The 13,873-nt window shown below is 41.4% G+C and overlaps 1 protein-coding gene across 6 annotated transcripts in view; it reads left to right on the plus strand.

Annotated features, from left to right (window-relative positions):
* Window positions 1-13,873, plus strand: part of SYTL5 (synaptotagmin like 5) — a 203,072-nt gene that overhangs the window by 89,974 nt on the left and 99,225 nt on the right. For all 6 annotated transcript variants that reach the window (XM_068533212.1, XM_068533214.1, XM_068533213.1 and 3 more), the window contains exon 2: window positions 8,060-8,538. In XM_068533212.1, the coding sequence (XP_068389313.1) occupies window positions 8,420-8,538 (119 nt within the window). In that variant the 5' untranslated portion in view covers window positions 8,060-8,419. The remainder of the gene's footprint in view (window positions 1-8,059; window positions 8,539-13,873) is intronic.

The following is a 13,873-nucleotide window of genomic DNA, read 5'->3' on the forward strand; positions in this document are numbered from 1 at the left end:
GTGTTGGTTCCCCTTGCCCGCAAGTGCCCAGGTGAAAATTGCGCATGCAGTGGATTTGCGTAACAGCTGAGGAACCCTGAACATGTATCCAAATTTTTTACAGTGGACCACAAGCAAATCTGCCGTCTGCCCTTGAGGGAGAGTTTTGCTTTACTAAACAAATTGTAAGCAAATCTTCCCTTTGCTCCAGAGAGAGACATACTATGTCTTTTACTGGTCACTCTGCAAACATTTCTGGAAGGATCGTCCAGAACAAAAGACCATTTAGTGCCTCTGCTCACAAGACATGTAAATATGGAAGAGCCCATGGAGAATTCTCTCTCAGCTAAGGGTTGAACCTATCTCCACTTCCACCAATGGGGCATGAGTATGCCCATTTCCACGCACCCTCACCAAACACTGGATGATAATTGATTTTTGTTTTTTACATTTTCATAATCTAATAGGAAAACTAAAAAGTGTTCTCCTTGTAATTTGCATTGAATGACTAGTGAGCTAAATAAGCATCTTTTCATGTTTATGTGAATTGCTTGTGAATTGCTAATACTGTGGGTTACCTGTTTGTATTTTTGCCCCTCATTTTACTGGTTTACTTTCTTGTAATTTGTAGGAGCTCTTTATATTTTCTAGATATTAATCCTTTTTCTGGTTTATATGGAACAAATCTTATTCTCCCAGCTTGTCTCTTGTTTCTTTTCACTTTATTTATACTGGCTTCCTTTGTACAGATATTTACAATTTATATATGGTCTGTTCTGTGAAACTTTTTTGGCAATACAGAATCGTATAGGTCTTGATAGTTAAAAAGCATGCAGGGGAACTACCAGATATTATGATCTAAGTGTGTCTTCTAATTTTTCTTTCAAAACTTTCTCTCTTGAATTTATTTAGGTTTTTTCCTAACCAGTTTTTTTTTTTAAGATAGACAGTCTTCTCTTTAAAAATATCAAAATACATGATGCCAAGATTAAGAACCAATAATGTTAAATATCTTTTTCCAGACTGAGAGTTCTGTGAAAATTCACAATGAACATCAGAGCGTTAAAGATTCTGAGAAGTTGTGGGGTTCTGTTGTTCCATGGAGGCCCTGAGAGGCAGTCACTGTCATGGTTGGAAGCAGGGTCCTTGAAACCAGATTGTTCTGAGTTACTTACTGACTGTGTGACTTTGGGCATGTTAATTAATTTCTCTCTGTCTCAGTTTTCTCGTCTATAAAATGGGGGTGTTAGACTTGATTTTGCGAGAGCGTCATAAGGATTAGTTGAATTATCTCAGTATTAGCTGTTGTGGGACATTTTGAGGATGCTGTTCTTGGAGAATCACTATAAAGCTGATGGTATTGTTAGTTGACCTTCCTATTACTGATTGGAGAATCAATACGATTTTGAAAAAAAATTCAACTACTGCACTCCCATGGAATGTGCCACACAGACTTGTCCACGTGAGAAGAAACTGCTCTATTGAAAATAAATGCCTGGGCTTCCCTCCTGGCGCAGTGGTTAAGAATCCGCCTGCCAATGCAGGGGACACGGGTTCAAGCCCTGGTCCGGGAAGATCCCACAGGCTGCGGAGCCACTAAGCCCATGCGCCGCAACTACTGAGCCTGTGCTCTAGAGCCCGCGAGCCACAACTAATGAGCCCAAGTGCCACAACTACTGAAACCCGCACGCCTAGAGCCCGTGCTCTGCAACAAGAGAAGCCACCGCAAGGAGAAGCCCGCACACCGCAACGAAGAGTAGCCCCCGCTCACCACAACTAGAGAAAACCCACGCACAGCAATGAAGACCCAAGGCAGCCAAAAGTAAATAAATAAAACATAAATTAAAAAAAAAAAAAAGAATCTGCCTGCCAATGCAGGGGACACGGGTTCGAGCCCTGGTCCAGGAAGATCCCACATGCCACGGAGCAGCTAAGCCCGTGCACCACAGCTACTGAGCCTGCGCTCTAGAGCCTGCGAGCAATAACTACTGAGCCCGCGGGCCTAGAGCCCGTGCTCCGCAACAAGAGAAGCCACCGCAATGAGAAGCCCGTGCACCGCAATGAAGAGTAGCCCCCACTTGCCGCAACTAGAGAAAGCCCGCACACAGCAACGAAGACCCAATGCAGTCAAAAATGAATAAATAAAATACATAAATTTATTTAAAAAAAGAAAAGAAATGCCTGCAATTCTGTAGCATCTGCCTTTGAGTCTTTCAGCTTGGGATTCATAGCAAAGGAGCTATTCATTTCTCTCCTCATAGCATCTTTAGCCCTCTGGCAGTTCTCACCTCTTGACAGTCATGTGTAGTCTTGCCTATTTGAAAGGCACTCCCAAGTGAATTTTGCATGTGTTATTTAGCTGGTTTTTCTAAGCATCCTAAACATCCCTATAAGCGCGCTGAAAATCCATCTCACTGTTGTGTTGTCACACAGTAACAGGCAAACAGGAAGTTAATTTTATTTGTATTAATTTCATCCTAATGGGTCTTCGTTTCTGTGCGAGGGCTCTCTCTAGTTGCGGCGAGCGGGGGCCACTCTTCATCGCGGTGCGCGGGCCTCTCACTGCCGCGGCCTCTCTTGTTGCGGAGCACAGGCTCCAGATGCGCAGGCTCAGTAGTTGTGGCTCACGGGCCCAGTTGCTCCGCGGCACGTGGGCTTTTCCCAGACCAGGGCTCGAACCCGTGTCCCCTGCATTGGCAGGCGGATTCTCAACCACTGCACCACCGGGGAAGCCCATGTTTTATTTTTTTAAAGAAGGATTGTATGATACACGTTGTTCAATAACCTGATTTTTTTAACTTGACATATAGTATGCATATTTCCACCTTAATAAATATATTAAGTTATATCGGTGTGCCCATTTCCTGTTATCTGACATTGTTTACAATTTTCAGCTATCAAGCAGGGCTATGGCAAATCTCGCAAGTGCCTTACTAGTTCCTAAGGGTACATTTTATACTTGGAATTGGTGGGTCAATTTCCTGCACATTTTTAAACATGATACATGTTGCCAAATCACCTCCAGTGGTAAAAGTCTTGGAGTTAATGTCCTTCATATTGCATTAGAAACAGTTGCCTGCAAAAGAGCTAAGTTATCATTGTCTCTGTTTCATAACTATTATAGTCCCTCTGGCATTACATTTTTTTAAACGAGCATGTTATTGTGGGGTTTTTTTTGTGACTAGCTGAATTTATAACTAAGTAACAGTGCAATGAATTTTTTTTATCTGTCTCATAACCTTAAATGATGGAAGAAGCATAGCTAAAAACATTCTTCACAAAGATAAATCTTGGGATAAGACTGGGTTATAGCTTCCTTAGCAGTTATCACTGTGTATCTTATGGTTGTTTTGTGAAGACGATAAAATGTATAGAGGATCATTTGTGACATGTCATCCTTCCTAGAGGTCTTGAGATATAAATTACCCACCTGAGGTTAGGCAATGTTATTCAGTCATTTAAAAAATAATTTATAGTTATTCTAATTTCTCTTTTTTTAATATCTTTATTGGAGTATAATTGCTTTATATGCTAATTTCTAATGCATTTTTCTGTAGAAAATGATACACAGTATCTCAGTCTGTTTGAGCTGCTACAACAAAAATACCGTGGGTGGCTTAAACAACAAACATTAATTTCTCACAGTTCTGGAGGCTGGGAAGTCCAAGATGAAGGTGCTGGCATATTTGGTGTTTTGTGAGGGCCCACTTCCTGGCTTTTAGATGCTGACTTCTTCCTGTGTCCTTACAGGGCAGAAGGGAGGAGGGAGCTCTTGTCATTCATGAGGGCTCCACTCTCATGACCTAATCACCTCCCAAAGGCTCCACCTCCAAATACCATCACATAGGGGATTAGGTTTCAACATATTAATTTTGAGGGGACACATAATGTCTATAGCACACAGTGTAGTTGTCATCATAAATATAATTTTGAAGGCTTTCATTTACCGTTATCACTCTCCCCATGTGTTTCCTTTCAGTTTTTTAATGAAAATGTTCATACATACAGAAGTATTGGAAGAAGTACAGTGAACACTCATGGACTTGCCGACTGGGTTCTGCAGTTGCTAACGTTTTGCCATATTTGCTTTATCTCTATAGTTAATACTTTTTTGAAATTATTTGAAAATAAGTTACAAATATCACACTTATCAACTAAATACTTCATTATGCATCTTCTAAGAGTAAAAACATTTTAAACAATATTCTTATTAATAACCACAATATCATTGTCATACTTAAAAGAGCTAGTAATTTCATAATATCTAATATCTGGTCCATATTCAAATTTCCTCACTGTCCTCAGAATGTGTTTTTATAACTCTTGTTCTAAAGGATCTAATCTAAATAATCAAGGTTTATGTATTGTATTTAGTTATTTGGTTATATGGCTCTTTTGTCTCTTAATCTACAACAGTTCCTCCATCATCTTCTTTTTTTTTTATATCATTGACTTGGAAATGTGTTGGCCAATCCAGAATATCAAGTACTCCCATTTTATATTTGTAAAACTTACTATTTTTAAAGCTGCATTTCAAGTACCCCATAATGAGATACATTCAGATATACCCTTTCCTTTGACGAAAATACCAGCCCTCTATTAATTTTAGGTGTGTGTTACTCAAAACAGATGCTTTTTAAGAAACTTATGTCTTTGTGTGATGCTGTGAGAATTTTTGATTATCGCATCTTGTGTGGCACCGAGCAGACTTAATGACCTGTCCTGAGCTGTCTATGCTGAAAGGCAGCAGAATGACATGCAAACCATCTTGTCATCTTTTTAAATATTTTAGCTCAGTTCGGCAAGGCTACTGGCCAGAGAGGGAAAAATCTGTATCTGAAACGTTAAAGGAGAGCGATCTGTTTAAGTGAAGGTTTTGAAGAATAAAATAAAAATGAACTCATCTCTCCTGACTAGTGTTGGGTACATTTAACTGAACGAATGAGAATCACCTCTAGATAAAATGCACTCGTGATTATTTGTACTCATTTTTTCACTTGATAATCAAGTGTGTACATAGTGGGTAAGGGATTCAACAGGAGGGGCTATGAACTAGCTGAAAACAGGCACCCAAAAATGGTACACACTGGGACTTCCCTGGCGGTCCAGTGGTTAAGACTCCAAGCTTCCAGTGCAGGGCGCTCGGGTTCAATACCTGGTCGGGGAACTAAGATCCCACGTGCCGTGCGGCACGGCCGGGGGTGTGGCGGGGAAAGGTGCATACTTAAGTAAACTTACCACAACCCAGATGCTGGTCCTCCAAAGGCTCAGAAATGTGATTTGGTCAGCATCCAGAGAACGGATCAGACATGGGTTCAAACCAGACACAGAGGGTTCCATTGGCAGGACCAGGGCATCCACTCCCTGAAGGGAGAGCTCTAGGGGAAGCCAACTTAAACCGGAAGTGTCCAGAAGGAAGTAAAAGTCAAGCAAGAGGAAACAGTTGTCTGCTTTGAGTGATTCATGACATGAAAATTTGTCAGACTGAAGCCTCATCACCCAACATGGAACGTGTACTACCAGGAATAAATAGGTTATTTTCATCTTGAGGCCCAAATGCTTCTGCTCTGGTCAGAGTCCGGATGGGCACCATCAGCGTCTAGCTCCTTGGAACTCCTCTCTCTCTGCCCAAGCGTATTGTCTCCTCTGCTCCACCCTGTTTTTCTCCAGAAGGGCTGGATGACCACCATTTCCATTCCATGTTAGTAAATTATACTCACGGTCCGGTCCTGGCTTCTGGAGGAAACATCCTGATTTTCTTGATAAAATGTTGGCTACTTCTGATCTCCTTGGTCACTCATTTATAAATCATCTCTAGCAATCCAGGTATAGATGGGTACAAATCCATTTAGGGCTAATTTTGTTAATTAAGCTCTCACTGACTAATTTCATTTTTCTTATATCCATGCTTCATTTCCCATCTTCTCTGTCACCTTCCTGTGCTGGCCCCATGGTGTTACTACTCCCCTCCGTTTATTCTCCTCATGAGTAGACTCTTGGATTTTTAGAGGGCAGACTTGCACAAACTTAAGCCCAAGGCGAGGAAAACCATAAGCTTCAAGTCAAGCATTTTTATAGCTCCCAACCCTTTAAATAAATTCTAAATACAATTCTATAGAATATTCACATAGGACATTCTAAATCTGACATTTCAAATACAAAATATGTCTTAAGTGAACCTGGCTGTGATGATAAGATGTTCATTAACTGAGTTACCAAGTGCTTTTTCTATTTCTGCATGAAACCAGATGAGACACACAAGGGTTAGAAAAACAGCTGTGCTCTTTATCTGACAGAGACCACAATTGACAGTGATGTAAAAACCAAACCTTTCTATGTCTGTGGGTCTATTTCTGTTAAATAAGTTCAGTTACCAAAGGGGAAGGGTCAGGGGGAGGGATTAATTAGGAGGATAGGATTAACATATACACACTACTATATATAAAATAGATAACCAACAAGGACCTAATGTGTAGCACAGGGAACTATACTCAATATTTTGTAATAACCTATATGTGAAAAGAATCTGAAAAAGAATACACACACACACACACACACACACACACACACACACACACACACACACACACACACACACACACACACACACACACACACTACATCACTGTGCTGCACACCTGAACCTAACACGACATTGTAAGTCAACTATCTTCAATTAAAAAAAAAAGGAAAAACAAAACAAAACCCCCAAACCTTTCTGAAGAGCCCCTTTTACTCTTAACCTTGTTGTTTCCTCTTCATGTCAATCTTGGGGTCCTCTGGGCCCTGTAGCCTCTAGAACTTTGGAGATGAAGGAAAGGCCTGGAGTATATTTAGAGAGTCTACACTCTCTGAGACCTAGCCAGTTTCCTCCAAGGGGGATAGCTCTTGGTCTTTAGGAAGCAGTTCAGTTCTGAGCCATTTCAGCAAAGTTCTGGCTTCGTTATACAATGTAGAGAACAAACACATGGGGACTTTGGAAAGTTAAAGAGGCCCTGGACTAGAGCCTATCCTTTCAGATCTGAGAATTTGAGTCAACCTGACCTTATGGTAACTGGGAGGTCCGAAAGCAACCTCTGAGTAAATATCTAGTTACGCTTAGAAACCTGGCTAGAACCAACCAAACCAAGTGTAACCTGCATATGGATTGTAGTTCAGAGACCTGAAGGGAAGCTGAGGAACAGTGTCGTGGGTTGATGCCGAATCACAAAACCCAGTAGGTCACACTAAGAGCCATCATTCTTAAGGGGATGTGCAGAGAGAATCCAGGTAACAAGCCAATGAAAGAATGTGCCCAAGAGTTGATATGATGGAGAGGGCCTGGTGAGCTTATGTTGACAAAGGGATAGTTTTAAAACATCTATTTTGCGGTATGTAATACAGAGCTGGAATAGCTCATAAACAACCATGTACGTAGTAAGATATAAACCTATATTGAGAATAAAACATCACCCAGTAGTTGAAGTTCCTGTGTTCTCCTCTCTGATTGCATCTCTCAGAACTCCCCATGAATTTCCTTATATTTATACTCCAAATGTATGTGGTCCTAAATTAGATGTAATGTCTTTGAAAATTATTTCCTTCATGCATATGCTATTATCCTGCATGAATTCTTCTGCAACTTAAGTTTTTTCATTCAACATGTTTGTGAGAGAGATTTAGGTTCATATTTGTTTTGCCAGCAATGCTTTTTTATGTGGTGGTCCTAGTTTGGGGGAGGGAGGGAGGGAGGGCATGATGGAGCCACCTAAGGGACCTGTCCTGTTGTGGGCAGTCCAGACTGTGCTCTTAGAGTCCCAAAGCGGTGACCCATGGATCAAGGGTGGTAACGGGATCTGGCTGGTAGAGGAAGCTCGTTATAATGGAAGAAGCAGAATTGACCTAGAGAACCTGGAATCAACTAAATATAAGTACTCTTTGATGGTAATAAATACAATAAGTATTTCATAAATGCATGTTTACTGATTAAAAAGTGTTTTTTGAGTTAGGTACGTCACTGTTTCAAAAATTAGACACTCTTACAAGTGCTCTGAGGAAAATGGCCTAATTTTCCTCTCCTTTGTTTTTTCTACCTTCGCAGTGTTTTCTGGATTCTGTCCCAGCGGATCTGTTTCCTGCTCTGTAACTTTCTGGGTTAATGTTGAGCATCATTAGGGAAACTCAGCTGCCACCGGACTGTACACCACCACGAAGGCTTTGGAGATCTTTTCAGTTAAAAGAATAATGACTTTCTTGAAATGTAATCCCAGTGGAGCTTGTTTTCTGTGTTGCCTGGAAGAATCCCTATCTACCATCAGCAGTTCTTCAGAGACCTTGTAAAAGCCTCTCTACATCAAGCAACTGAGTGACTCTGGGTTGCTCAGGGAGACCTTAAGAATTGTGGATATCAATTCACCTGGAAGATTCAACCACTGCTACTCAGAGCTACTGCTGAAATACCATGTCTAAGAACTCGGAGTTCATCAACCTGTCATTTTTATTAGATCATGAGAAGGAGATGATCCTGGGAGTCCTAAAGAGAGATGAATATTTGAAAAAAGTAGAGGACAAGAGAATAAGGTAATGTTCTTTTATCTTGTCTGCCTTCCTTGACTGCTTTCTGTTTGTTTGAAGCAATTTAGATCAGAAATGGGGCAACTGCAACCACATTGGTGACAAGTGTTAGTCAGTGACTTCATAGATGGCAAGCAGTAGCACAAATATTAGAAAACATCTCTGGCACTTTATCGTTTATCTAGAAGGAAGGATGGGATTGAGCTGTAAATATCATGTTGATGAGAATGTCAATTTTCCAGTGACATCATAACTCATAGGTAAGTGGAAGGACTGCCCAGGTTTGAGTACCAGCTCTGGGATGTACTAGTTGTGTGACCTTGAACCAGTGACTCAACTTCTCCATGCCTTGGTTTCCTCATCAATAAAACAGGGATAATAGTAGCACTCATCTTATAGGGTTTTTGCAAAGATTAAGGAAGATAATGTGTAGTGCCTGGTACTTAAGTGCACAATAAATGTTAACTATTATTTATTTATAATGCCTTTCTTAGGTCAGTCTTAGTGGGAATTTGCCTTGACCAGAGCTGGGAGAGGAAGGGGATCTGGAAAGTGAAAAGTTCCCATTGTATCCCAGAAATCATCTGAATTTCTTGAAATAAGTTTCTGTGTGAGGAAAGTTGATTAATGTGGGCAGAGTTGAGTTTCACATCAGTTGTAGGCAGGATTAATATTTAGCTGGATCCCCAGGTGTGACCTCATCTGTCTTTCAGCCAATATCCATTCTGAATGGTTACATCATCTGTTCCGAATGATCGGAGCATCATTCTGATTGGTTGCCACATTCATTCTGTTTGGTTGCTGCCTGTCCTGTCCTGCTTGTTAAATATATTTGGTTATTACGTCTCACCTCTGAGTAGAGGAGCAAAGATAAACAGAGTTCCCTCCACAGTCACTGCCTACTACTGTGCAACAGGTAGCTTTTGTACGTCGCGTGTCTACCAAAACTGCAATCAGAAGCTTATGTTTATTTTACTTGAGGAGAAAACTCATCATAAGATTATCTTCACATGTTGCAAAAATATTCAATGTGCCTAAAGGAACTAGGATCCTTAGAATTGGAAAGATATTGAAATATTCTTGATTGATTCTTATTTCATAGTGAAGAGCTCAGAATTTTTATTTCCATCATTTCAAGGTATTCCGCCAATCTTAAACAAAGGCTTTGATTAAAATTATTGCACTTTCTCTGTGCTTAGCATTCAGGTGGCAGTGAAATGCAGTTAATGATTTTCAAGAAATCAGTAATATTTTTGGCATTGGTAGTCCAGTCATGAAAAGTGGCTAAATTTTCTAATGTGCTGCAAAAAGTTATATTGTTTATGGGGGGCAAGGTACAAAGCAATTATTGATAACATTCTCGGGGGGAATTCAAAATCACCCTGTTTAGGAAAAAACAATTTAATAACCAGATCCCAGGAAAGACTGAAGTACAATGAACAGGACTTTGTTCAGAATATTTGTTCCTGTCATTCTCAATAACTGTTAGTAATAATCTATTACACTCCTTCTTCCTTTTTCTCTATCTTCCCTTGCCTTCTTTCCTTATTCTCGGTAACAATTGTGTCATATACAACAGAGCTATCAAGAATAAAGCTGTTGATTTCCTGGCTCTTTAAACATTTAGAGGAGAGCAGAAGAAAGGCTTTTTACAGATCTAAGAGATACTTTCATAGAAAACAGATTTTTTTGGAAAGCGGCAATGTCTTGTTCCCTTCTTTAATAACAGCACTGGCTAATATTTAGCTCGTGCAGTTTTTTTCTGCACTAACTGTGTTAGATGCGTTGTCTCATTTTGTTCTGAGCTACCAAGACAGGAGCCCAGGCCAAATGACTCAAGGCTCTGCCACTCTTCACAGCTTCCTGTACTGAGAAGCCACGCCAACGTGGGTGGCATGGGTTTAGAGTGCGTTGCTGTTGAATCACCCACCTATGTTTGTTGATTCAAATCTTAGTTACACCATGAAGTCTTTGTGTCACTTTAGACTAGTTGCCTCCACAGATCTAGGTTCCTCATTTGACAAAACAGAAATAATAACATAAGCTACCTCATTAGGCTGTTGTAAGGATTAAATAAGCTAATATTACCAAGAGCTTAGAACAAGGCTGGCCTACAGTAAGCACTTAATAATCGCTGGCTAACATCATTAGGCTTATCATTGGTTTGTGTTGCCCTTGGTTTATGAGTTGTTGTGAATACCTTCAGTGCTCCACTCCGATCCTTTTGAGCCCCTTTGTTGGATCTGTGCTCTCATCTCCCAGTTTCCACGTGCTTTACTTCTAAAGACTGGCACCTACTACCTTCTTTAGAGGACTACCTTTGGGTGGCTGGAGTTGCCCATAGGCGTAGAGAGCCACAAATGCCAGATAAACTTGAGTTTCTGTCCCTACTGGGCCGCCCCGGGCCAGTGGCTGATGGGTAGAAACCCTTGTCTCAAGGCAAGACAGACTCGACAGTGCAACTTCTGCTTCAGAGCTCCCCATGGGATCATGCTGAGACTGGCCTTCAGGTAAAAATCACAGTCTTCCTTAGTCCCCCTTCTCTTCCCTTTCCTGCCTCCCCTACTCCCTTACAGATTCCTCCTGAGAGCACTTCATAAATCACTTGCACAGGTATCTACATCTCTGAGTTAGCTTCTCAAAAGCCCAACCAGGAGATTTGCCAGACCAGTCAGTGAACTTAGGCCATTTTCCTTGATATCCTCCAAAATCATCAACACAAAGAATTTATGGTGTAGCAGATTTTACTGCAACTGTAAACATTCGTGCTAGCTATTACAACCATTGTTTTCACTGTGCTACAGAGGTGTAGATTGATATTTTGTGGGAGTCTGGAGGAATAAGTAAGTTATTATGGATAAGATAGAAATTGAAGGAACGGTTTCACAGAAGAGCTAACATTTGAGCTTAGCCTTGAAATGGGAAAAGGATTTTGACATTGGCAAGTATAGATCAACTGTGTTTCAGCTGTTTACCATGACCCACAAATTTGCCTTCAGATTCCGCTAGTAAGTTTCAGAAGGAAGTGGAAGCCAAAGAAAATTTTTAAGAATTATGATGATTACTAAGAAGAAACTGATCTGGAAAGTTAGTACATTGGAGTTTGGGAAGCAGTGGATTTCTTGTTTGTTTGTATATTTATTTGCTTGAGTAGGTTGTCCTTAGAGATAAGGAAAACTATAACAATGAAAGAGTGTAAAAATGACATTGAATCAACATTTTAGGCCTGTCGCCCAACTGTGCTCCACAGTCCGTATAGCCACTGAAGTGTGTGGCATTAAATAAGGTGGTGAAGCCGAATCTGGCCTCTGTACTCCAACACCTAATTAAATCGCGGAGACAGAGTTTTGGGTGAGGTAGAAAAGAATAGCTTTATTGCAAAGGGGGCCACAATGGGCTAATGCCCTCAAAACTGTGTGTCCCAATGCAGGGGGTGAGGGTAGGGGGTTTGTGAGGAGTTTTATAATCAGGGGGGCGGGGTTGCTGATAAGGAGCAGGGTGCGTGCAGGGCCTGCATTCCTTCAATCCAGAGATCATCTGGAGTCAGGTGATGATGGGTGAACTGTGACCTTCTCTGGAATGAAGAGTGCTTCATCAAGTAGCTTCATCAACATCTTCCATTTGGTGGGGTTTTTAGTTCTGCAGAAGAGCTCAAAGATATTGTTATGTGTATCCCTTGATGGGGAACCAGGACCCTGCCCCAAGGCTGCACTATTGTTTCTTGGCTGCTCCTCCCTTGTCTCTGCATCCCCCTCCCTTCCCTGATTAGCAACTGTTTGAAAGGCTTTCCGTGCCCAGGAGCCCCACGGGGTCCTGCTCGGTTTCAGTGGGACTGACCTCTAGGTCCTTCTAAAGGTGCTCTGCACCCAAAGGCACATGAAAAGTCTGATAATTACCTCCAGGCATGAATTGTAGGCTGGGAAGAGACATTTGCCAACTACCAGAGCATTCTAGGTTGATCCAAGAGGCTCAAATATATTTATTCTTCTCCTTCTGACTAAGAAGGAAGAAGAAGTAGGAGATATCTAGACACAGGTTTCAACTATTAGAAAGTAAGTTTTTAAAATATTCTCTGTGAAGAACAAATCACTTAGCTGTATTGATGGCTTTAATGCAATGAAGGAAGAGGGAAGAACTGAGGCGAAGAAAATTGAGCTATCAACAGTAATTGCAAATGGAAAAAAATACCGACCATTTGGAACCACGAAATAAAAATCTTTATTGATCATTTTGTTCCTTAGGTTTTTCTAACTTTGGAAGAACTCAGCCTAACAAATATGAATACATGCTGCATAGTATCTACTCCAAAAAAAACCTCATTAAAAAATTCTTACCCTACTTGATCTTTCACACCTAAAAACAAATACTGTTCAATGTCTACTTTGTGGTATTGGCCTATATATAGGAAATCTTCAACTTATAAGTGACTGTGTTACCGAGTCCAAGCTCACTCTGCTCGCCGCACAACAGGCCAATAAATCGGGAGACGAGGTGTTGAGGCAAGGGAGACGACTTTATTCGGAAAGCTGGGCATCCGAGAAGATGGCAGAGTAATGTCCCAGAGTACCATCTTATCGGGGTCTGGATGCCAGTTTCTTTTATAGAACAGAGAGGGGGAGGAGGTGAGGAAGTAATGTAAAAAGGCCATAAGTCTTACAACACATCTCCTGATTTGGCCAGCCTCAGAGAGGGGATGTGTTTTTTTTGCGTGTGTTCGACTTATTTATTTATTTATTTATTTTTGGCTGTGTTTGTTGGGTCTTCGTTTCTGTGCGAGGGCTTTCTCTAGTTGTGGCAAGCGGGGGCCACTCTTCATCACGATGCGCGGGCCTCTCACTATCGCGGCCTCTCGTTGCGGAGCACAGGCTCCAGATGCGCAGGCTCAGTAGTTGTGGCTCACGGGCCTACTTGCTCCGTGGCATGTGGGATCTTCCCAGACCAGGGCTCGAACCCGTGTCCCCTGCATTGGCAGGCAGATTCTCAACCACTGTGCCACCAGGGAAGCCCCCGGGGGATGTGTTTATCTCTTCTTTCTTGCAGCCATTCACAGGTGAGCAGGGTCAGAATGTTTCCCTGTGAGCTGAACAAAGGCACTTTAGTTTAACATTCAGGCAGAGGGGCAGGGTTCCCCAGGGGAGGCCATTGTGTATGCTAATAGCTATAGGCAACATCCTTTTGGTGATTATAGTAACAAAAAGCAACAGAGAGCAAAGGTTAAAGTAGAAGAAACAGATCCAGCACGGAGTCAGATTTTGTTCTTCCCTGTTACAACTTCATTTCAGCAGTTCATTTGTGGGCTATATTGTCACCTAGAGGCTGTCATTTCCATTTAGCCACAATG

This window comes from Eschrichtius robustus, chromosome X, assembly GCF_028021215.1.
Source record: "Eschrichtius robustus isolate mEscRob2 chromosome X, mEscRob2.pri, whole genome shotgun sequence".
In the NCBI taxonomy this organism is placed as follows: domain Eukaryota; kingdom Metazoa; phylum Chordata; class Mammalia; order Artiodactyla; family Eschrichtiidae; genus Eschrichtius; species Eschrichtius robustus.